This window comes from Tamandua tetradactyla, chromosome 10 (assembly GCF_023851605.1).
Source record: "Tamandua tetradactyla isolate mTamTet1 chromosome 10, mTamTet1.pri, whole genome shotgun sequence".
Taxonomy (NCBI): Eukaryota; Metazoa; Chordata; class Mammalia; order Pilosa; family Myrmecophagidae; genus Tamandua; species Tamandua tetradactyla.
In genome coordinates, this window is record NC_135336.1 from 52,203,499 (window position 1) to 52,230,270 (window position 26,772).

At 35.4% G+C, this 26,772-nt stretch overlaps 1 protein-coding gene and 1 non-coding gene across 3 annotated transcripts in view; one reads left to right on the forward strand and one right to left on the reverse strand.

Moving 5' to 3' along the window:
- Nucleotides 1-3,066: 3,066 nt before the first annotated feature.
- The window catches only part of ARL6 (ARF like GTPase 6), a 45,916-nt gene continuing 22,210 nt past the window's right edge, over nt 3,067-26,772 (reverse strand). Inside the window, exons 6-8 of one of the 2 annotated variants that reach the window (XM_077118648.1) lie at nt 15,229-15,358; nt 12,464-12,519; nt 3,067-4,669 (exon numbers count right to left, since the gene is read on the reverse strand). In XM_077118648.1, coding sequence (XP_076974763.1) covers nt 4,644-4,669; nt 12,464-12,519; nt 15,229-15,358 — 212 coding nt within the window. In that variant the 3' untranslated portion in view covers nt 3,067-4,643. The other variant, XM_077118649.1, reaches the window with a different exon arrangement.
- On the forward strand, nt 17,763-17,953 carry LOC143649012 (U2 spliceosomal RNA). Its single transcript, XR_013158894.1, has one exon. It is a non-coding gene; the product is annotated as a U2 spliceosomal RNA (small nuclear RNA).

A 26,772-nucleotide genomic window follows, 5' to 3' on the forward strand; every position in this document is an offset into this window, starting at 1 on the left:
GTTTTAGGTTTTATTCTGTTTAGAGTACATTGTGCTTTTTGGACATATGCATGTATATGTATATGCATTTCATAAGAGTTGGGAAGTTTTTAGTCACTATTTCCTCAAATATTCTTTTTTGATCCTTTCCCCTTCTTGTCTTCTTCTGGTACACCCATGACTTGTATGTTTGTACACTTCATGCTGCCATTCGATACCCTGAAACTCTTCCATTTTCCCCCCATTCTTTTCTCTACATGTTCTTTTGTCTGTGAGATTTCAACTGTTCTATCTTCTAATTCACTGATTCTTTCTTCAGCCTTTTCCAATCTGCTGTTGTATGCCTCCAGTGCATTTTTAATCTCTTCTATTGTGTCTCTTATTCCCATAAGTTCTGTTATGTTTCTTTTCATACTTTCAAATTCTTCTTTATGCTCATCTAGTGTTTTCTTAATATCCTCCATCTCTTTAGCCTTCTTTCCCTTCATCTCCTAAAATTGACTTAGATTTGTTTGAATTCTTTGATTAGTTGTGACAAATTCTGTGTCTCCTCTGAAGTTTTAATTTCTATCTTTTTCTGGGTCATATCTCTCTTTTTCTTAGCATGGCTTGTAGTTTTTGCTGATGTCTAGGCATCTGATTTTCTTCATGAGTTTACCTTGAAGGTCAGTTTCTTTCTCCTAGGGTTTTATTTTTGACTGGCTTCATTTTTAGAAATTGTCCATGTTTGATCAGATTTTCTTCAACATTTGCTTCTGCTTCTTGCCCTGAATATGTAGTACAATCTTTAAGATTGCACTGTTTGTGCAATTGTTGCACCCCAGGGGAAAGTTTAATTTCCTCTATTCCTTCTCTGGGAATCCTCGGTTCTGTTTTTGTTATACTTCTACAGTGTTCTTTTGTTTGTTTGTTTTTAACTCTCCCGTCATTGCCTCTATCTGCTTTTACCTGATGGATAAATTTTGGTAAGAGGGTTTCCCCAGAGAGAACCTCCCCAAGTCAGTATTTCCCAGCCAAAACATGGCCAAGGACGCATGAAGGGTGTTCAGACCTGTTCCAGTGTTCTGTGGAGAGCATTGAAAAGATGCCCAAATGAGCTTTCTTGACCTTCCCAGCAGGTGGTACTCTTGAGCAAACTTTTCTCCACTACCCTGAGGTGGCCCTACTTTGAAATTCCACCACCTTTGCCCTTGACAGGTGCGGGGTTGAAACAATGGCCAAAGTGGTCCCTGCCCAGGATAGTCTGAAACCATGGTTCAAAGCCAGGTTCTACTGACTCAAATTTCCCCCTCAAATAACCATGATCAGTACATGACCATGCACCTCCACCCCTTGTTCTTGGGGAAGCAGGCTTCCATATCCTTCTCTGTTCACAGCTGTCAGCCAGGAACCAGATGCAAGGTGGTAAGCCCCAAGTGTGTGTGATAGGGAACAATTTACTTAGTTCTTTCTGCTGACTCAGTCTCTTTGTCCTACGCTTTCCTGGATGCTGTACAATGATTCCCTGGTCTCTGGAGCCCAGAATAGTTTTTTTTCCCCAGCAGTTTCTGCCTGTCCACTAGCTGTTTTTTGGAGGATGAAGGTGCAATGCAGTTCCCTTTCTGCATCTTTCCTGAAAGTTGACCCTGAGTCAAAATGGCATAGTATTTTCATTGTACCAGAGGTATAAGCAGGCAAAACTTGTTTTAAGTATTCTCAATCTAACTGTATGTGCCTGTGGAAATCACAATGTGGTGTGCCAGAACTTCCAAAGGAAATAAATACCTTAAGTAATCAGGAGACAATTCAGAATTTTTAGGAGATAAGCTATAAATGAAGAGTAAACACATACAATTCAGCCCTTTGTTGATCCTCAAAGCACCGTGTATAGGGCCATATATATTAAAACACAAAACACAAGTAAAATACGTTGTGAACATTTTACACAGTCTTATATTCAACAGTAGAGTTTAGTCAAACTCTTTCGAACACTGATGTCTAAACATGAGAAAACAGTGGCTTGCACTTTAATGCAATATACTTTAATTGCATAATATGCTAAGAACAATGCAATAACCTCAGCTCATATTTACATGGCATCCTATGACAGACTATAGTTTACCCACTTTGCTTCTACATAATACCCAGATGAAAATGTAGAATAGGAATGGATTTCATGGACACCACAACAGAAAGAGTCAGTACTTATCTTTCTTCTAAATATTAATTTTTGTTAAATTACTGTTTTAGTTTGCTAAAGCTGCTAGAATGCAATATACCAGCATTATATTGGCTTTTATAAAGGGGATTTATCAAGTTATAAGTTTACAATTCTAAGGCCATAATAATGTCCAAACTGAGGCATCCAAAAAAAATTATACCTTGACTCTGAGGAAAGGCGAATATCTGTCACATGGGAAGGCATGTGGCTAGCATCTGTTGATTCTTGTTTCTGATTCCAGTGGCTTCCTAAGTCTGTGGGTCCAAACTCCGCTGCTCTAGGCAAAACTCGGGGTTTCATCTCTTAGCTTAGCATCTCCTGGGGCTGGAGGTTTCTTCTCTTTAGGTTCTGACTATTTCCATGAGTCCTTGCTTAGCACCCAGGCTATTTTCTGTTTCCAATTCCAAACGTCTGCATCTATGTCACTTCTGAGCTTTCTTGAAAATGTTTTCCCCTCTAAAGGACTCCAGTAAACTAATCTAATCAAAAGTAAACATTAGTAAACATCTAATCAAATTAGTAAACATCTCATCAAAAGGTCACACCCAGAATTGGGTGTGTCATATCTCCACGAAAAGAACCTTATCAAAAGGTTCACCCTACAATACTGAGTCAGGATTATCGAACATGGCTGCACCCACAAGTTTGGATCACAACTGTGATCCAAATAGCTTTTCTGTGATAAACAACGGTGTCACTGCTTTCATGTCCTTTCTATCTTTGAGGCAATTTGAGATTAATGATATTCTCACTTTGTATCCTCATCAAAACAATTTCATGAGGGGTTGGAAAACTAAGATGATGGACCACTGCGTAACTTTTAATTTCCAAATTTCCAAATCACTGAGGTTTCTGGACTCTGAAAAACTGGATCACAGAAATTCTACCACAGTTATTAAATGATTTTATTCAAATCTCTGTAAAACATATACCATTATTGTAGTTACTATAAAGATACTCACAACTTTCATTTTTATCATTTTATACACTGTACATTGTTTTTTTTTTGTATATGCAATTTTACTTCAGGATTTACACCATTGCTATATAAGCTGCTTTAAAGTAATTAAAAATGAAACCTACTATATGGAGGTCACAATTGTAAGTAATCTCCAGTTAACTTGTGAAGTATACAGTTCACATACATTAAACACCTGCGATAGATCTAAAATTCTGAGACCATTTACAATAGCAATTCATACTCAGCAAAACACAATTCAGTGAGTAACAATCTACTTTAACAAAGTATTATAATAAATGAGAACATTTTAAAGGAAGAAACAAGAGTTTATTGTAATAAATATGAAGAGTCAAATATTAACTCAACTTTATACCTCAATCTGAAGATGTAATATTTTCTTTCAGTCAATGAAATAAAATCAGAAGATACTATGTGTTTTAGTTTACCAGAGTTGCTCTCAGAAATGCTACACTATGGTTAGGCTTGCTTTCTCCACAAAGACTGTAGCATTCTGGTGCTGGCTGCAGGTGATCCTTGGGTTCTTTAGTTTTCCCATCACATCATGATCTCCTCTTCTTTCTCTACAGGTGTCCACTGACTCCTAGGTTTTCTCTGTGGCCTTCTCTTAATAAGGACCCCTGCAATTTGGATTAAGATCCACCCTCATTCAGTTGGGCCACACCTTAATGAAAAAGAACATCTGCCAGAGGTTCTTTTTATAATGGGTTTTACCTACAGGAATGCAGATGAAGAACACGTTTTTTTGTTCTGTTTTGTTTTTCCTGGGGTTCATATCTCAATCTACTATGCTATGTAGGAAAAGGATTTCAAATTATCCCTTATTAAACTGAGTTACGGCAGGATAAGGATTATGTCTTATTTATCTTATTGGCTAGGACTATGCCACTCATAGGTGTAAGAGATGTTCAAAATATATTTATTGGATAAATAAAACTGGCTAAATTTGGCCTCAGATAATTTGGAAGTTCTCAACAGCAAATACAAATATATTAGCATTTTCTTTCAGCATAAACAAAGCACATCATTTTAATTTCCTGTTTTATTGATAGCGACATGTAACAAAGATTTGGTATAACAATTACCCATGGTCTCTTATAAATATCTAAAGTTCTTTTTACAAGCACAATTTATACATAAAATTACAATGTAAACTAAAAACCAATTTTTAAAAATATAATACATTGAAGATATAATCATGATGGGACATTGTGATGGCTTAAAACTTCGACTTCTACCAAGAGATTGGTAATTCTATAGACCTCTTCAGAGAGAAGATTAGTTTTCATATAATTAATAGCCAGATTAGCATAACTGAAGTTTCATATTCTTAAAAAGCTCACTTGGAGTCCTTAAATGCTAGCAGAAGAGTATAAAGTATTCTTAGGTGCACAAAAATCTTTTTAAAAATTTAAAGTATTCAGTTTGCCATAAGATAAATTCCATTTGAATTGATAATTGCCAGAGTCTCTGCACACTATTTTTTCATGTCTTCACAGCCTGGATCTGATCTGATAACAAAAAACAAACAAAAATTAAATGTCTCTACAGTGAAAAATCTATTCTCTAAAGTAATCTAAAATGAATCTATAAGAACATGGTAAAAACTTAGGCATGTACCTAGATTTAAAAAATAAAATTCATAACATAGTTTTTATTTTTATCAAAGTTGTATAGCACAGAGTCCCTTGCCTTGTAACCCCTTTCCCCTTTCAGAGGCAACTACTCCCAACTCCCTTTTAGGTAATTACCTTCAAATATCTAAATAAATATTATTATTACTTCTTGAGTTTTAAGTTCCTTCAGTGTATTTGAGGATACAGCTCTCTGTCATATTCCCATACTGCTCCTCTGCAACCAGTCATAATGCTTTTAATAACCCCATCACCCCAACAATATTATGTTATTACTGTCTCAGCTATTCACTGCTGAGACAGGTGGTATACTATGAATACTTTCTCTTTCTTCTACTGTATATCATTTTCTATGTTGAAAGATTTTTGGTTACTGATTAAATATCTTAACTTGTTATAGGCAATTTAAGATTTTCTATTTCTTTTTGAGTCAGGTAATTTGTATGTTTTTAGGAATTTGTCCATTTCATCTTGAGTAAATTGTTGGGGTGCAACTGTTCATGGTATTTTCTTATAATTCTTTTTATGTCTCTGTAAGATCAATAATGTTGCCAGATTCAGTTCTGATTTTAGTTATCTTTTTTTCTTTGTCAGTCTAACCAAAGGTTTGTCAATTATTCTGAACCTTTCAAAGAACCAACTTGTTTTTAACTGATCCTCTCAACTGTTTTTTTTAAATTCTCTATTACATTTATCTATACTCTAATTTTTATTATTTCTGTCTTTCTGCTAATTTTAGGTTTAGTTTGCTCTTCTTTTTCTAGCTCCTCAAGATGTGAAATTACGGTATTGATTGACTGGCTTGTTCTTTTTAAAATATAGGCATTTACAGCTATACATTTTCCTCTGAGCACTGCCTCTGCTGTTTCCCATAAGCTTTGGGATGTTGTGTTTTTGTTAGTCTCTAAGAACTGATTTCCCTTGTGATTTGATAGGTTGTTTAAGGGTGTGTTATTTACTTTGCATATATTTGTGGATTTTGCAGTTTTCCTTTTGTTCTTGATTTCTAGCTTCGTTCCATTGCGGTCAGAGAAGTTGTGTATGATTTCAGTCTTGTAAAATGTACTGAGACTTGTTTTGCACCCTAACATATGGCCTCTCTTGGATACATGTGCACCAGAGCAGAATGTGTATTCTGTTATTGTTAGGTATAATGTTCTGTTGGTTTATAGTATTACTCAATTTGTAGTTGGTTTACAGAATTGTTCAAGTCCTCCGTTTCCTTACTGATCTGTCTAGATGTGCTAGGCATTATCGAAAGTGATATAGTGAAATCCCCAACTATTACTGTAGAATTATTTCTCTCTTCAATTCTGTCAATATTTGTTACATGCATTATGGGGTTGTTATGCGTATAAATGTAATTGTTTTATCTTCTTAATAGACTGACTGTATAAGTGTAATTGTTTTATCTTCTTAGTAGATTGACTGTTTTATTAATATATTGTGTCCTTTGTTTCATAATGTTGTCTCTTTTGTCTGATATTAGTATAGTCACCCCAGCTCTCTTTTGGTTACTATTTGCATAGAATATATTTTTCCATCCTTTTACTTTCAACCGATTTGTGTCTTGGAATCTCAGGTAAGCCTTGTAAAGAGAGTATAGTTGGAACATGCTTTTTAAAATCCATTCTTCTAATCTTTGTTTTTTGATTGGAAAGTTTAATCCATTTATATTCATAGTAATTACTGATGAGGTAGGACTCATTCCAGCTATTTTACCAGCTGTGTTTTATAAGTCTTAAACCTTTTTGATCTCTCATTTGCTCCATTTTTGCCTTCTTTTCTGTTAGTTGACCTTTTATATTGAAACACTTGATTCTCTTCTCACTTACTTTTCTGTGTATTTTTTAGATGTTTTCTTTGTGGTTACCATGGGATTTACATTTAACATCTAAAATCTATAAAACAATCTAGTTCGAATTGATAGCAACTTAATTTCAATAGCGTACACAACCTCCACTCCTGTATCCCTCTAGCCATATCCCCTCATCCTTATATTGTTCTCATCACAAATTACATATTTATACATTTTGTGTCCAGTAACATAGATTAATATTTATTCTTTATGCACCTGTATCTTAGATAATGTTTAAAAAAACATAGTTACAAACCAAGAATACATTATACACTGTGTACCAGTTTGGAACTATTATGTACCAAGAAAAGCCATGTTTTAATTCTGATCCAATCTTGTGGGGCTAGACCTATTGTTTAAGGGGGAACTTTTGATTAGAGTACTTCTGTGGAGACATGACACAACCAATTGTGGGTGTGGCCTTTGATTAGATGGTGATGTGACCCCACCTATTCAAAGTGGGTTTTGATTAGTTTACTGGAATCCTTTAAAAGAGTAAACATTTTGGAAAGAACACAGAGCCAACCCAAGACCCAGACATCTGGAAATGCAGAGAGTAAATGCCCCTGGGGAGCTGTGTGAAACCAGAGCTAAGGACCCCAGTAAATGCCAGCCATGAGTCTTCCCAGCTGACAGAGGTGTTCTGGAACTATCAACCTTTCTTGAGTCAAGGTATCTTTACCTGGACCCCTTAGTTTAGACCTTTTTACATCCTTAGAACTTTAAACTTACAACTTAAATAAATTCTCTCTACAAAAGCCATTCCATTTCTGGTATACTGTATTCCACAGTATTAGCAAACAAACATGTGAACTTTTATTTACCCATGTAGTTTAACTTTGTCATAGATATCTACTTATTCATATAGCTTCAAGTTACTGTCTAGTGTTCTTTCTTTTCATTCTGAAGGATTTCATTTAGCATTTCTTGTAGGGGATATCTAGTGGTAATAAACTCCCACAGTATTTGTTTATCTTGGAAAGATATCTTCCTTATTGTTGAAGGACTGGTTTGCCAGATGCAGAATGATTGTTTGACAGTTTTTTCCCCAAGCACTTTAAATGTTATCCCACTGCTTTCTTGCCTTCATGTTTCAGATGAGAAATCAGTATTTAATATTATTGAGGATCCATTGACAAGTTGCTTCTCTCTTGCTCCTTATAGGATTCTTTTTCTTTGGCCTTTGACAGTTTGAATATAGTATCTCTTGGTGTGATTTTCTTTAAGTTTGTCCAATTTGCAGTTCACTGAGCCTCTTGGATGCATATATTCATATCTTTCAACAAATTTGGGAAGTTTCCACCTATTACATCTTCAAATAATTTTTTCCTCCCCATTTTCTTTGCCTTTTTCCATACTGTAAATGTTTTTATGCTGCATAATGTCCCATGGGTTCCTCAGGCTTTGTTCATTCTATTTTTTTTTTGGTTCCTCAGACTGAATAATTTAAGTTGTTCTACTTCAGGTTCACTAATTCTTTTCTGCTTGCAAATTTGCTCTTGAACCTGTTAAGATAATTTTTAATTTGTTATTGTACCTTTCAGCTACAGAATTTGATTGGTTTTACTAAAAAATTTCTCTCTTTAATAAATTCCTTTTTGTTCATGTATTGCTTTCCTGATTTCCTTTAGTTCTTTGTCCATATTTTCCTTTAGGTCATTGAACTTATTTGGGGACTTAATATCTTTGATTAGCAACTCCAATGTTGGAATCCTCAGGGATAGTTTCTGTCATTTTATTTTGTTCTTTTGAATGAACCATCTTCCTCTTTGTATGCCTTGATACTTTTTTGTTGTTGAAATCTGGGCAATTGAATATTTTGATGTGTTAATTTTGGAAATCAGATTCTTCTGCTTTCTTGGGTTTTTTATTTTTGTTAAAAACTGTAGTCTAAATACGTTCTGGGTTGAGGTGCTCTTTCAATACTTAGCCCACCAAATACTGAGCCTATAGGTTGGCCTTAGGTGAAAGTTGAGGATTCTCTCAGGTCTTTCTGAACATGCATTTTTCCCTGGGCATGAACAATAAATTCCCCAGTAAGCACTAATGCTACCAGGAGTCTCAATCTCCTCCTCTCCAACCACCCCTAGAAAGATTCTCTCAAGCTTCTTCTTCTTCTCCTCCCAGACCCTAGGAGCTGTAATATATGTCTCAACTGTAATCTTTCACCCAGGTGGCTACAGTGTCAATTCCTTGCCACTTTTCTTCCCCAAAAGGAATTCCAGGTGAATGTCCTGACTCAGTCTTTCAGGGAGCCACCAAATGGGATGAAACAGACATACAAACAAACTAAATTTCCACATTTAGGTTTTATTTGTTTCCTCCATAACCACATACAAGAATCTGCAAGGGGAATTCAGATTGGTATCCCACTAACGGGTCTGAGCTGGAGGAGGGGATGGAGTCAGGGGAGAGTAAAAGTGCCTGAAGCTTTCCCACAATTTTTAGATATCTTGATTCAGCATTTGCTTGGTTGTTGTTTAACTGTGACTGCTTTCCAGAATTCTGGAAAAGTTGACTGACATTTTCTGCTAGTTTTCCTATATTTCTTGCTGATGGCAGGCACAATTTCATCTTCTTAAAGAATTCATCCTTAGAGTTTTACAAAACCTTCCAACCTGGATTAGTTCTATATACTTTCCACACACCTGTCCTTATGATCATTTCTTCTATCACTATCATTCTAAACTCTCTATTATCATCCTGGGGATTCCTTCCACCACTCTCTTGTGCTGGCTTTCCTGTTTCATGATCTCTTATTTTCCTCTTCTTGGTTTAGTTCCTCGTTTCTATGAAATATCTCTCTGAGCAAACAGCATTCAATGCAAAATTCTGATGCTTAACATGGCTGAAAATTTGCTTTATGTGTAGGTTCAGGTAATGATGCTGCATTGTTTTGCTTCTGAGGACTTAAATCATCAGTATGTGAAATTCATCTATGGCTGATTACATTTGTGGTTGGCTAAGGGGAGTGCTTTCCACAACAAGTGAGGTTTAATTTTATTAGCTTAAGGCTTAAAAGAAAGGGGTCAGAAGAGAGCTCAGAAGTTTAGTGTATGTTATCTGAGCACTCACAGTTCAGCCCAGACAATTAGAGATGCAGAAAGGAATCACCCTAGGAAAGCTGTTGGAACTCAGAGGCCAGGAGAGAAGGCCAGCAGAGATTGCTGTGTGCCCTCCCATGTGACAGAGAAATTCAGATGAAAGCTTGCTGCCTTTCCTCTGAAGAACTATAAATTTTTAACTAAATAAATCCATTTATTAAAAGCTGATCCACCTCTGGTGTGCTGCATTCTGGCAGCTTTAACAAACTAAAACATTCTATTATCAAGCTACACTAATATTGCTTGAGAATACAGTTTCATTATTTTTTTCCTTGGATTTTCCTATGCATCGCCCAATTATCTTCCAGCTTCCAAGTGCCACTGTTAAGAAGTCTGATGACATCCTGTTTTCTTATCCTTTACACAAAGCTTCTATTTTTTTTTTCCTCAGGAATCTTGAAGAATCTTACATTGTGCTTAGTGTTAACATTTCATAATTATGTGCCTTGGTATGGGAACATTTTCATCCACTGAACTGGGCTCGTGAGAAACTTTTCAATTTGAAAACTCATCCTGTAATTCTGAAAAATACTGTTTGATAATTTATTTGATGATTTGCTTGCCTCTGTTTTATCTTTCTTTCTAAAATTTTCACTATTTGGATATTGGGTCTCTTGAACATGAACCCTCATTTTTCTTTCCAATTTTCTACTCTTTGTCTTTTTATTCTTCTAGGAGACTACTCCTATTTTACATTCTAAAAATTTTTCTGAATTTTCCATTTATACTTCTCTGTTATTTTCAATAACTTAGTTTTTGGCTCTTTGATGGTTCCTGTTCAACTAATATCCCAGTCTTATCCATGACTCTTACGGATAGCTGTTGTTATCTCTTTGAGGATACTAATAATAGTTTTTTGAAATGTTCTACTTACATAAGCTCTAGTTCCTCTAACCTGCTTTTGTTTTTATCTCTTTGAGGATACTAATAATAGTTTTTTGAAATGTTCTACTTACATAAGCTCTAGTTCCTCTAACCTGCTTTTGTTTTGTTTGCTTAGGTTCCCATATTTTGTATAGGGAATGCCTGGATATGTCAACACAAGGGGCAAAAAAGTATTTACAATTATGTGCCCTCCTTACAAAGACAAAGGAAGTAAGACACAGATACAATGGATCAGAAAATTGAAATAAACTAGACCTAAGCAGCAAGACCAGAATTGGCAAGTTGCACTGTGATGTTGGATCATTACTGACATCTAGTGGCCTGATTGTTACAGACCAAACAAAGCAAACAAAAAACCCACAGGAAAAAGGCGCAGTGGGAGGAAGGGCTGGAATGGGAGCTACAATTTCACATACAGAAGACTAACAATCAGGCTATTTTTCCCAAGTTCTGTTATTTGAATTAATTTATTATAAGCAAGAGCAGGGTTTCCATTTCTGCTATGTCTTCACTGTGAGCCAGGGTAAGTAGCACTTGTAAAAATAAGAAGGGCTGGAAAAATACCTTCTAGTTTCTTCTGAGAAGTGTTCCTCTGTATCTGATCTGTTCTGCATGGGTATGAATCCCACAACTTTATCATTCTTTACCGCAATCTAAGAAACTGAGTTATAGGGTACACAGAAAAACCCCACTAGTTCTTTTGTGAAACACTAGGGGTTCTCATTTCATTTATAAAATATGACTAGAATGTTCTTTGATGGGTCTGAAAAATGTCAAGATGACTTCAAAAATAAAACAGAGAAACAATAGAGGCAGTTTATTGTATAATGCACCATATAATACTAATGATACATAGAAATATTTATCAAATGACATTTAGTAATCTGAACTAAAGAATTATTATGCCTTTACACTTATGGACAGGCAAGTTATGCTTAGAGCCAACATAATATACACTATACTTTATGATTTCAACATGCAGGAGAGAGAAAAACATTACACATATCTGTCATTAAAAGATTAGTGTACAATAAATTGTAACTACAAGACTACAATTAGAATTTATAAATCTTGTTATTTACCCTTGTTCAGGATAAGGAGAATCATAATAGGAATGATTCTCACAAACGGAAATGGAGTTTCTGACTCATTTTTTTGTCTGACCTTCAGTATGTGGTAATAAGTAGGATCTATGGAACTTGGTTTCTGTCTCATCTATTGCTCTATATGGGTCACTGCACTTAAGCTGCTCCTGACTAATAAAATGTAACCTTAAGGAAAATGATGTATCTTAGTTTGTTCCCTTATATATAAGCCTGTAATAACCTATCATAACTATATCAATGAATAACAAACAGAAACATAAATATATAAAACATCAATAGAATATCAAAGTTTTTAATATAAATATGAGTTGTACAAACATGCTATGTATAAATGAAACTATATATGGAGTACAGCATGATTTTTAAAAGTACATGCCTAGTTAGTTTTTTGTTGTTATTGACTGTAAGGCCTAATATTTGCTCAAACTTCAAATATGCTTCTATTACCAGGTCTGATAGAAATTTGTTGACAAAAATTAAAATTATTTTCTAGTGTTTTCATGTATATTGAAATGTAATATGTAATAGAGAAAAATGTAATAGAGGCAAATGGAGCAAGGTATTGGATACTCACTGTATTGTTTGTTCTGACAGCAGAAATGAATGGAAACAAGAAGAAAAAGAAGAGATGATATAATACAACTAAAACGTGAAAAGGAATTTAAAGTGTGAATGAAAGGAAACAAGGGCTGGAGATGCATAGTACTTTGGGACATACCTTGAAGCCAGTCTACACCTTCTTGTAATCCTTCTCCTTTTAAGGCATCACTAGCACTGAAATAAAATCCATAAGAAACATATCCATTTCATTACATCACAGAACTCTAAGAATAAAGAATTATAATTTTTCAGCATGGCAAATTAAACACTGAACTTGAATATAAGTAGGAAATAAAAGTCTGAGTGTCAGGACCAAAATATGAGAAAATGATTCATAATTTACATAGATATTTTGTAAAGTAGGTCAATAAAAAAATTCTAGGAATATGATTTAAATTGATGTTAACAAAACATGTACTTTGGTTACTCTTCTAGTGGGAGAAAGGTTTTTGTGTTTGCTCATTTTTCGTTTTTTTGAAAGAGAGGTTTTATACAGTTTGCTGTTGTACTTTGCCAGGCCCCAGCAACTGGATAGCATTTATTTGTTAGAAATGCTTGACCTAGGTTGTAATTTTACGATAAGACAGGTATCATTATTTGAAGTAGAATCTGCTATCTATAGAGTATAATCCCATAATTATAGCTTTGGTAAACTGGAAAAATAAAAAATATATAAATGATTTCAATCACAGTTTTATGTTTATTAGCCACATGAACACTGGCTAGGTTACTTAAGTCTTCTGTCTTCAGTTTTGTCATCTGTTAAAAGAGGGACATTAATATTAATACTGACCTCATATGGTTATTATGAGATTTAAATATTTGAGATAATGTATATAAAACAACTGAAACAGGATCTTTCTATTGTCTTTCAATTCTTAAAAGAGTAAATTTAAATCTTATGTGATGTTATTTTATATATAATCATAAGTTACACAAACTAAAATAATAAAATGCAAACACTACATGATTTCTCAAGTCCAAAGTGTCTGAATTCTATCTTTCCTCTCAAATTATTCATAAGACCTACAGCTAGAACAAAAGTCAAAGACCTCATCTTGGCTTACAAGACCCCACATGATCTGAGCCTTGCTTATTTCTCAGTGGCTTCTTCTCTACAATCCCCCTCTAGATGCTCTGCACCAGCCAGTCTGGACTTCTTATTGTTACTGAAATGCAACATACACACCATCATCACCCAGAGGCTTTTCACTTGCTGGTTCTCTATCTAGAAAGCTATTTCTCCAACTCAGTCCTATTTTTAATTTCAAAATAGAAATTAATTTTGCAAACGAAAAAAATGCTTTTCCACGTAAAACAATTAGCTATTGAATTTTAAGATACGCACTTATAAAATGGCAGCTAGGAGGATGAAGTAAAATAAAGCAGGATAGTAAGAGAAAGAATAATGAGGTACTACCTCTCAAGACCTAATTGAAGTTAGAGAATAATTAAAGTGAAGGTTTGGAGAAATAAGGATTTAAATTTTGAAGACCACATTTTAAAATGCTATACTTTTGATCAAGAGGACATAATCCTTAATATAATGAAAAAAAGTAAAAATGATTCTACTCTAAGCATAATAAATTTGGGTATAATTTAGGGAAACACAAAAGTTCTATGTCAAGATGTCTCCCTACTTAATATCCCTCCTGTGTTTACCAACCAGGTACCACAGTAAAATTTCAACTTCAAGAATCATTCAGTAAAGACTAACTTTGCCTCTGATCCCAAAGTTCTTTGACATATACAGTGTTTCACTCTTGGGTAAAGGCGCTAGAAACCTTGAGTATTGAGGACTTCTAAGATCTTTCTCAAGTTCTACTCCACGTATTGTTCCTTCTGAACCAAGGCTAGCCCTTAAAGTATCTAAATAGTTGTCAGAATTACTTTCTTTATATTCTAGTTCCCCTTCTGAAAGCACTGGATATCTCTGCTTGTGTTCACTCTTTCCCCTATCAGTACTTTGTTATAAAAAAGGAAAAACTCTGGCAAGAGAAGGCCATCTTACAGCAGAAAGGAGTAGGTGGGTAGAAGGAAGCTTAGTGACAAGTAGTGGTATGCACAAAAAATACTCTCTGCTATATAGTCTCTGATTATTCTTGTTGGACTATCTTGGAAGAAAGGCACATTGGTATTTCCTCATTTTAACCAATATTTATTGTAAACCTGTTAACTACCTGGCACTGTCACTAATCTAGGGTTTACAAAGAGAACAAAAGAGACACCAGCACTCACAGAACTAGTACCTGGAGAGAAGGCCAGCAGAGATCACACTGTGCCTTCCCACGTATGAAAGAACCTCAGTTGAAAGTTAGCTGCCTTTCTTCTGAAGAACTAACAAAATAAATCCCCTTCTATTAAAAGCTAATCCGTCTCTGGTGTGTTGCATTCCGGCAGCTAGCAAACTAGAACACACACTAAAACAGGGACACAGACTATAAACCAAAAAAAAAAAGACCTCAAATCATAATAGAAAATAAAGCAAAGTAAGGGAAGCACAAGTAACATGAAGTAGGATATGGTGATATTTTAGAGTGTGATAAGGAGATATCTTCTCCTCTCATTCTAGGAAAGTGACTCATGACTCAGACAAAGGGAGTAACAAGACCAAATGCCCAGAGGCGGAAATGTGTTTGGCTGACTTAATGTGTAGAAGGATGGAGTCAAGTAAGTAAGCTATTTAAGCAATCCCATTGTAAGAGCTGTTTATATTTTTTTAATACCCAAAAAGATTTGAGAGTTTTTTAACAGCAATATGTCCCTGAATACATGCATGCCATAATTCTATAAAACAAAATACTTAGCTTAAGTGATCAAGTCACTTAAGATTGAAGTTGGGAGATTTTTAAGATAAAAGGAAAAGTAAATATAAAACTTTACCAAATATGCCAGGGTTTATCTTTGATGTTCTCTAAACATAGCAATTGAGACACTTTTACAGATGTCACTGCATCTCTAAGATCCATTTTGTTTGCAAAGAATAAGATTGGTATTCGGCGGTGTTTAATATCTAAAAGAGAAAACAAGATTATTATTGCTCTTACAGCTTTCTGTGTCATCTTTTCCAAATCCTTAAAATTGAAATCCACTAAAATTGTTTTCCAATCACTTCTTTGTATATTACAGAAATAAACATTTAAAGCATTAATTGTTAGGCATATAGTTGAGTGATAAAAGAATTTTAAAAACACTACTTCCTACTAAGACTATCTGCTCTCTGGTTAGCAGCTTCGAAACACATATATGCCAAAGTAGGCGTGGGAAGGTCCATTAAGCAGTTACAGAGTAACACAAAAGGGTCAAAACCTTTTCTGATTGTTTCACTTTTACTGCCAATATAAAGAAAGTAAATTTCAAATAGAGTAGAAGGGAGATACATTGGATTCTGATTTTAGATTTTGGTCAGTCTTAGAAATCAAAAGCAAGACATACTAACAAGAAATTTTAACTCATTAAAAGTTTGTAAACATTTTTTCACTGCTTTGAATAGATATGTACAAATAGTTCAAAATTCTGATGACAAAAAATGGTATATAGTAAAAAATCTTCCTACCCTTGTCCTAGTTACCCAATTGTCCTCCCTAAAGAGACAACCCATATCATCACTTTTTTTTTTATCTTTCAGAAATACTTATATATTTTCAAAATAAGTATTATGTTATTTTTTATACAAACATACTATACTCACTAATATCTTTTTTCACTTTATATATTCGGGAGTTTCCCACATCAGTGTATATAAAGCAGCTTCTTTATTATTTTAATAGTTGCAAAGTATTTCATCTTTCAGTACTGTGTATAATAATTTAACAAGTACCCAAATGAAATATATTTAAATTGTTTCCAGTATTTACAATGACAAACAATGCTATAATGAATAACCTTGTACACAGGAAATTTTGCACATGAGTCAGTTTGCCTATAGGATATATTCAAGAAGGGGAATTGATGGGTCAAAGGAAACATAAATTGTTATTTTCAAAGATAGTGATTATCAAACTGCACTACCTTAAAATTGGATCAATTTATACTTCAACAACAATGCATCAGAATGATTGTTTTCACTAACCTTGCCAAAAGATTATCAAACTTTTTCAATCTTTTTGATATGATAAGTAAAAAATACTATTATGTGTACTTGATTTATTTTGAGAAAGGCCAAGTCTCTCTCCATATATTTAAATATGCTTATATTTCCTTTTTGTGGGAACTATCATGTTAGATCCTTTCCCCATTTTTCTATTAGCTTTAGTATTATAGATTTGTAGGAACCATTGGGTGATAAGGAACTGTGCTGGTTTGAAAGGAAGCATGCCCCCTAAGAAAAGCCATGTTTTAATATAAATCCCATTTCATAAAGGTAGAATAATCTCTATTCAATACTGTATGTTTGAAACTGTAATGAGATCATCTCTCTGGATGATGTAATTTAGTCAAGAATGGTTGTTAAACTGGATTAGGGGATGACATGTCTCCACCCATTTGAGTGGGTCTTGATTAGTTTCTGAAGTCCTATAAAAGAGGAAACATTTTGGAGAATGAGAGATTCAGAGAGAGCAGAGAATGCTGCAGCACCACAAAGCAGAGAGTCCACTGGCCAGTGACCTTTGGAAATGAAGAAGGAAAATGCCTCCCGGGGAGCTTCATGAAACTGGAAGCCAGGAAAGAAAGCTAGATGACATTGTATTCACCATGTGCCCTTCCAGCCGAGAGAGAAGCCCTGTGTTCACCATGTGCCTTCTCACTTGAGAAAGAAACCCTGAACTTCATCGGCCTTCTTGAACCAAGGTTATCTTTCCCTGGATGCCTCTGATTGGACATTTCTATAGACTTGTTCTAGTTGGGACATTTTCTCGGCCTTAGAACTGTAAACTAGCAACTCATTAAATTCCCCCTTTTTAAAAGCCATTCTGTTTCTGGTATGTTGCATTCTGGCAGCTAGCAAACTAGAACAGGAACTAAGACCTATAAGTGTGACATGAATTGCAAAATTTTCCCTTGCTCGTCATCTGCTGTTCAAAAACATTTTATGTTGTCATATTCACCAGCATTTTCTTTTAGCATCCTGGGTTTTCTGCTTTAGTTAGAAAGGCCTCCTCTTACCCCAGAATTATTTTTAAAATTCCCCCATAGTTTCTTCTACTGCTGTGCTGTTTTTTTACATTCAAATATTTAATCCAGCTGGAATTTATCCTGAAGTAACATCAACTTCATAAAACAGTTATCCACATTCTCTGAATATAACTTATTAACTAATATATCTTTCCCCTGCTAATTTGAAACGCCTGTCTTACACATTCTAAAACAAAATATATTTCAGTCTATTTCTGGAGTTTTGTCTATTTTTGTGTCCCTGTGTGATAAATTAAAGATGAATATTGTAACCTCTAGAGCAATCATTAAAAAACAATGTAATCGCTTCTCGGCCTTTTGGCTGGGATCAAGTGTAGTTTCTGTTCTTATCAGTTTGGTATCTGATGCGTCCTCTATCCGAGGACAATATATTAAATGGATTTTTGGAACAGGGAGATGGAATGGGAGCTTGCTCCGTCCACTCCACGCATCGACCTGGTATTGCAGTGCTTCCAGGAATGGTGCACCAAAAAAAAAAAAAAAAAAAAAAAAACAATGTAAGAGGCATAACTAAAATAAAATAGATTTCTAGAAATATTTGATTCACACTAGGAGAGTCAGGAAAGAAAGAACAAAGGAAAAAGAGCAGATAGGTCAAAAAGAAATTAAATTGCAAGATAGCAGATTAAAATCCCAACATAAAAAAAATGACGTGTTAATAGACTAATAAAGTAGAGATTTAGGAAGGATTTTTAAAAAGCAAGACACAGGAAGATGGCGGCTTAGTAAGACGCGCGGATCTTAGTTTCTTCTCCAGGACACCTACTAGGGGAGTAGAAACGATACAGAAAGCGCCCAAAGCCACAACAGAGATAAAAAAGACAGCGTACCCCATCCTGGAATGGCTGGCTGGCTGAGAGAAGCAGCTCGGGTGAGATCGCCGAGGCGCGCGGGCCTTACCGGGCGGGGTGGCAAGCGGCCGGAGTTACTCCCTTCCCCCTTCCCGGGCCGGCTGGGAGAATTGGAGAGGCGGTCCCCTGAAACAAAGACGGCTGGCGCCCACACCACGCGCAGCCCCCGGACCAACTGAGAGAATTGGATCGGAAACCCCCAGGCCGCGGAGAACGGTGACGGGGTGGGGGAGGCCCCTTCCAAACCCGTGACTCCCGGGGAACGTGCACTCTCTCGGGCGGGCCGCTGCCGCTGGCGCCCTCCCGCCACGCTTGTTGCCCAGGGCCGACTAGGAAATTCGGACGGGCTCTTTCCCTGGCTGCGGCGACCAGCAACCCTCCCTGCGTTCGGACCCCGGGCCAGCTCAAGCCGTTTCGGCTAGCGAACCCCCGGACGGCGAGAGTTTTCCAAAGTTTAAGGTTCCACAGCACCTTTTACTGGTGGGACCCGCAGACAAACGTGTGCCACGAGCGCCACCTACTGGGCAGGATAAGAAAAACAGAACCCAGAGATTTCACAGAAAAATATTACAACCTTGCTGGGTCCAAAACCAAGAGAAATCTGAATAAATGCCCAGACGCCAGCAGCAGAAGATAACTGTCCACGCTCAAAAGATTGAGAATATGGCCCAGTCAAAGGAACAAACCAATAGCTCAAATGAGACACAAGAGCTGAGACAACTAATCCTGAATATACGAACAGAAATGGAAAACCTCTTCAAAAATGAAATTGATAAATTGAGGGAGGACATGAAGAGGACATGGGCTGAACATAAAGAAGAAATAGAAAAACTGAAAAAACAAATCGCAGAACTTATGGAAGTGAAGGATAAAGTAGCAAACATAGAAAAAATAATGGATAGCTACAATGATAGATTTAAAGAGACAGAAGATAGAATTAGTGATTTGGAGGATGGAACATCTGAATCCCAAAAAGAAACAGAAACTATCGGGAAAAGAATGGAAAAATTTGAACAGGGTATCAGGGAACTCAAGGACAATATGAACCGCACAAATATACGTGTTGTGGGTGTCCCAGAAGGAGAAGAGAAGGGAAAAGGAGGAGAAAAACTAATGGAAGAAATTTTCACTGAAAATTTCCCAACTCTTATGAAAGACCTAAAATTACAGATCCAAGAAGTGCAGCGCACCCCAAAGAGATTAGACCCAAATAGGCGTTCTCCAAGACACTTACTAGTTAGAATGTCAGAGGTCAAAGAGAAAGAGAAGATCTTGAAAGCAGCAAGAGAAAAACAATCCATTACATACAAGGGAAACCCAATAAGACTTTGTGTAGATTTCTCAGCAGAAACCATGGAAGCTAGAAGACAGTGGGATGATATATTTAAAATACTAAAAGAGAAAAACTGCCAACCAAGACTCCTATATCCAGCAAAATTATCCTTCAAAAATGAGGGAGAAATTAAAACATTCTCAGACAAAAAGTCACTGAAAGAATTTGTGACCAAGAGACCAGCTCTGCAAGAAATACTAAAGGGAGCACTAGAGTCAGATACAAAAAGACAGAAGAGAGAGATATGGAAAAGAGTGTAGAAAGAAGGAAAATAAGATATGATATATATAATACAAAAGGCAAAATGTTAGAGGAAAATATTATCCAAACAGTAATAACACTAAATGTCAATGGACTGAATTCCCCAATCAAAAGACATAGATTGGCAGAATGGATTAAAAAACAGGATCCTTCTATATGCTGTCTACAGGAAACACATCTTAGACCCAAAGATAAACATAGGTTGAAAGTGAAAGGTTGGGAAAAGATATTTCATGCAAATAACAACCAGAAAAGAGCAGGAGTGGCTATACTAATATCCAACAAATTAGACTTCAAATGTAAAACAGTTAAAAGAGACAAAGAAGGACACTATATACTAATAAAAGGAACAATTAAACAAGAAGACATAACAATCATAAATATTTACGCACCGAATCAGAATGCCCCAAAATACGTGAGGAATATACTGCAAACACTGAAAAGGGAAATAGACTCATATACCATAATAGTTGGAGACTTCAACTCACCACTCTCATCAAGGGACAGAACATCTAGACAGAGGATCAACAAAGAAATAGAGAATCTGAATATTACTATAAATGAACTAGACTTAATAGACATTTATAGGACATTACATCCCACAACAGCAGGATACACCTTTTTCTCAAGTGCTCATGGATCATTCTCAAAGATAGACCATATGCTGGGTCACAAAGCAAGTCTTAACAAATTTAAAAAGATTGAAATCTTACACAACACTTTCTCGGACCATAAAGGAATGATGTTGGAAATCAATAATAGGCAGAGTGCCAGAAAATTCACAAATACGTGGAGGCTCAACAACACACTCCTAAACAACGACTGGGTCAAAGAGGAAATTGCAAGAGAAATTAGCAAATACCTCGAGGCGAATGAAAATGAAAACACAACATATCAAAACTTATGGGACGCAGCAAAGGCAGTGCTAAGAGGGAAATTTATTGCTCTAAATGCCTATATCAGAAAAGAAGAAAAGGCAAAAATTCAGGAATTAACTATCCATTTGGAAGAACTGGAGAAAGAACAGCAAGCTAACCCCAAAGCAAGCAAAAGGAAAGAAATAACAAAGATTAGAGCACAAATAAATGAAATTGAAAACATGAAAACAATAGAGAAAATCAATAAGGCCAGAAGTTGGTTCTATGAGAAAATCAATAAGATTGATGGGCCCTTAGCAAGATTGACAAAAAGAAGAAGAGAGAGGATGCAAATAAATAAGATCAGAAATGGAAGAGGAGACATAACTACTGACCTCACAGAAATAAAGGAGGTAATAACAGGATACTATGAACAACTTTACGCTAATAAATACAACAATTTAGAGGAAATGGACGGGTTCCTGGAAAGACATGAACAACCAACTTTGACTCAAGAAGACATAGATGACCTCAACAAACCAATCACAAGTAAAGAAATTGAATCAGTCATTCAAAAGCTTCCTAAAAAGAAAACTCCAGGACCAGACGGCTTCACATGTGAATTCTACCAAACGTTCCAGAAAGAATTAGTACCAGTTCTCTTCAAACTCTTCAAAAAAATCGAAGTGGAGGGAAAACTACCTAATTCATTCTATGAAGCCAACATCACCCTCATACCAAAACCAGGCAAAGATATTACAAAAAAAGAAAACTACAGACCAATCTCTCTAATGAATACAGATGCAAAAATCCTCAATAAAATTCTAGCAAATCGTATCCAACAACACATTAAAAGAATTATACATCATGACCAAGTAGGATTCATCCCAGGTATGCAAGGATGGTTCAACATAAGAAAATCAATTAATGTAATACACCATATCAACAAATCAAAGCAGAAAAATCACATGATCATCTCAATTGATGCAGAGAAGGCATTTGACAAGATTCAACATCCTTTCCTGTTGAAAACACTTCAAAAGATAGGAATACAAGGGAACTTCCTTAAAATGATAGAGGGAATATATGAAAAACCCACAGCTAATATCATCCTCAATGGGGAAAAATTGAAAACTTTCCCCCTAAGATCAGGAACAAGACAAGGATGTCCACTATCACCACTATTATTCAACATTGTGTTGGAGGTTCTAGCCAGAGCAATTAGACAAGAAAAAGAAATACAAGGCATCAAAATTGGAAAGGAAGAAGTAAAACTATCACTGTTTGCAGACGATATGATACTATACGTCGAAAACCCGGAAAAATCCACAACAAAACTACTAGAGCTAATAAATGAGTACAGCAAAGTAGCAGGTTACAAGATCAACATTCAAAAATCTGTAGCATTTCTATACACTAGTAAGGAACAAGCTGAGGGGGAAATCAAGAAACGAATCCCATTCACAATTGCAACTAAAAGAATAAAATACCTAGGAATAAATTTAACTAAAGAGACAAAAAACCTATATAAAGAAAACTACAAAAAACTGCTAAAAGAAATCACAGAAGACCTAAATAGATGGAAGGGCATACCGTGTTCATGGATTGGAAGACTAAATATAGTTAAGATGTCAATCCTACCTAAATTGATTTACAGATTCAATGCAATACCAATCAAAATCCCAACAACTTATTTTTCAGAAATAGAAAAACCAATAAGCAAATTTATCTGGAAGGGCAGGGTGCCCCGAATTGCTAAAAACATCTTGAGGAAAAAAAACGAAGCTGGAGGTCTCGCGCTGCCTGACTTTAAGGCATATTATGAAGCCACAGTGGTCAAAACAGCATGGTATTGGCATAAAGATAGATATATCGACCAATGGAATCGAATAGAGTGCTCAGATATAGACCCTCTCATCTATGGACATTTGATCTTTGATAAGGCAGTCAAGCCAACTCACCTGGGACAGAACAGTCTCTTCAATAAATGGTGCCTAGAGAACTGGATATCCATATGCAAAAGAATGAAAGAAGACCCATCTCTCACACCCTATACAAAAGTTAACTCAAAATGGATCAAAGATCTAAACATTAGGTCTAAGACCATAAAACAGTTAGAGGAAAATGTAGGGAGATATCTTATGGATCTTACAACTGGAGGCGGTTTTATGGACCTTAAACCTAAAGCAAGAGCACTGAAGAAGGAAATAAATAAATGGGAACTCCTCAAAATTAAACACTTTTGTGCATCAAAGAACTTCATCAAGAAAGTAGAAAGACAGCCTTCACAATGGGAGACAATATTTGGAAATGATATATCAGATAAAGGTCTAGTATCCAGAATTTATAAAGAGATTGTTCATCTCAACAACAAAAAGACAGCCAACCCAATTACAAAATGGGAAAAAGACTTGAACAGACACCTCTCAGAAGAGGAAATACGGATGGCCAAGAGGCACATGAAGAGATGCTCAATGTCCCAGGCCATTAGAGAAATGCAAATCAAAACCACAATGAGATATCATCTCACACCCACCAGAATGGCCATTATCAACAAAACAGAAAATGACAAGTGCTGGAGAGGATGCGGAGAAAGAGGCACACTTATCCACTGTTGGTGGGAATGTCAAAGGGTGCAACCACTGTGGAAGGCAGTTTGGCGGTTCCTCAAAAAGCTGAATATAGAATTGCCATACGACCCAGCAATACCATTGCTAGGTATCTACTCAAAGGACTTAAGGGCAAAGACACAAACGGACATTTGCACACCAATGTTTATAGCAGCATTATTTACAATTGCAAAGAGATGGAAACAGCCAAAATCTCCATCAACAGAAGAGTGGCTAAACAAACTGTGGTATATACATACGATGGAATATTATGCAGCTTTAAGACAAGATAAACTTATGAACCATGTAATAACATGGATGGACCTAGAGAATATTATGCTGAGTGAATCCAGCCAAAAACTAAAGGACAAATACTGTATGGTCCCACTGATGTGAACGGACATTCGAGAATAAACTTGAAATATGTCATTGGTAACAGAGTTCAGCAGGAGTTAGAAACAGGGTAAGACAATGGGTAATTGAAGCTGAAGGGATACAGACTGTGCAACAGGACTAGATACAAAAACTCAAAAATGGACAGCACAATAATACCTAATTGTAAAGTAATCATGTTAAAACACTGAATGAAGCTGCATCTGAGCTATAGGTTTTTGTTTTGTTTTGTGTTGTTTTGTTTTGATTTTACTATTATTACTTTTATTTTTTTCTCTATATTAACATTCTATATCTTTTTCGGTTATGTTGCTAGTTCTTCTAAACCAATGCAAATGTACTAAGAAATGATGATCATGCAGCTATGTGATGATGTTAAGAATTAATGATTGCATGTGTAGAATGGTATGATCTCTAAATGTTGGGTTAATTTCTTTTTTTCTGTTAATTAAAAAAAAAAAAGAGAAGGGATAATTGGAGATGAAGGGATACAGACTGTACAACGGGACTGGATATAAAAACTCAGAAATGGACAGCACAATACTACCCAATTGTAATGCAATTATGTTAAAACACTGAATGAAGCTGCATGTGAGGTATAGGTTTTTTGTTTTTGTTTTTTTTGTTTTTTTTTTCTTTCTATTATTGTTTTAATTCTTATTCTGTTGTCTTTTTATTTCTTTTTCTAAATCGATGCAAATGTACTAAGAAATGATGAATATGCAACTATGTGATGTTATTAAGAATTACTGATTGTACATGTACATTGAAATGATTTCTAATTGTTTTGTTAATTATTTTTTTTATTAATAAAAAAAAAGTTAAAAAAAAAAAAAAAAAGCAAGACACAACTGTATTCTGTCTACAAGAAATACATTTTCAATAAAAGAAAACAAACAAGCTTGAAACTAAAAGGATGGAAAACACATACCAGGGAAGTACTAAGTGTAAGAAACTCAGTTTAGCTATACTGTTATCAGACAAAGTTGATTTCAAGATGAAGAGTACTATCAGAGAAACAGAAAGGGATTTCAAAATTATGATTATTGAATCAAGATAAAATGATCCTAAAGGTGTATATTATCTAGTAAGGAAGATTGCAAATATATAAAACAGAATTTGACAGAACTAAAGGGAAATCCAGATAAATCTACCATCAGAGGTGGAGATGTTAATGCCCACTTAGAAAACTGATAGAACAAGTAAATGACAAAGTATTAAGGATATGGGTGATATGAATGACACTATCAAATGACATTTATAGAACTCTTTACCTAACAACAGCAAAATACACATTCTCCTCAATTGCATATGGAATATTCAGCAAGCTAAATCATATGCTGGGCTATATATGCCCAAAGATTTAAATAATACAGGGTATGTTCTCTAACCAAATGTAATTTAAAGAGACATAAATAACAAAAAAATCACTTAGAAAATTTCCAAATATTTGGGAAATTAAACAACACACAAATATATAATTAAGGGCCAAAAAAGAAATCATAAAAGAAGTTAGAAAATATTTTGAACCAAATCATAAGTGAACAAACAACAAAATCTGTGAGATGCAATCTTTAAAGGATAAGCACAGCTTTAAAGACAGAAAAGAAGAAAGGTGTAAAATAAATCTCTCTGCTTCCACAGGAAGAAGATAAAAAAATTAAATATAATGTAACTACAGAAAGTTCATCATAAAAAAAAGGGTGGAAATTAATGAAATAAAAAAAAGACATTCAATAGAGAAGCTCAACAAAGTCAGAAAGTAGTTCTTGGAAAATTAATCAAACCAATAAATATTTTATAAGACTGAGCAAGCAAAAAAAAGGCAAAAACATAAATTATCAAGGATGAAAGAGACATCACTACAGATCTTTCAGTCATTAAAAGTGAGAAAACATCATCATTAACTTCACATCAATAAATATGACAACTTAGATAAAATGGGCAAATTCCTTGAAAGGCACAAATTACCAATACTGGCCCAAGAAGAAACAGAGAACTTTAATAGCCTTATATTGTTTAATGAAACAGAATTTATAACTAACACTCCTCCCCCTCTCATTTCTGTCCAATACACAACCCACACCCAGATGGGTGCACTGATATATTCTATCAAACACTTATGGAAGAAATAATACCCATACTACACAAATTCAAGAAACAGAAGAGGAATAAAACTTACCAACCCATTTCATTAGTCTATTATAATCCTGATCCAAAATCAGATGAGGACACTATAAGAAAGAAAACTACAGGCCACTAACCCTTGCAAGCACAAAAGTAAAAATCTTAAACAGAACATAAGTAAAGCCAATCCAACAATATATAAATGGTGTACCATACATGGTCAAGTGGGGTTTTCTTCTAGTTTGCTAGCTGCTGAAATGCAACACATCCGAGATGGATTGGCTTTTAATAAAAGGGGATTTAATTTGTTAGTTCTTCAGAGGAAAGGCAGCTAACTTTCATCTGAGGTTCTTTCTTACGTGGGAAGGCTCAGGGTAATCTCTGCTGGCCTTCTCTCCAGACCTCTGGGTTCCGACAACTTTCCCCGGGGTGATTTCTTTCTGCATCTCCAAAGGTCTGGGCTGAGCTGCAAGTGCTGAGATGAAGTTTGCCGAGCTGCTGGGCTATGCTACATTGCGCTCTCTCATTTAAGCACCAGCGAATTAAGTCAAACGTCATTCACTGCAACAGGCACACCTTCTAACCGACTGCAGATGTAATCAGCAACAAATGAGGTTCATGTTCCATTGGCTCATGTCCATAGCAACAGAGCTAGGTGCCTTCATCTGGCCAAGTTGACAACTGAATCTAACTACCACAAGTTTAACAGAGAAATGTAGGGCTGGCTAAATATACGAAAATCAACAATGTAATTGATAATGTAAATGATCATAAGATCACTTTGATGCAGAAAGAGCATTTGAGAAAATGCAATACCCATTTGTGATGAAAAATTTGAGAAAATTAGAAAGAGAAGGAAA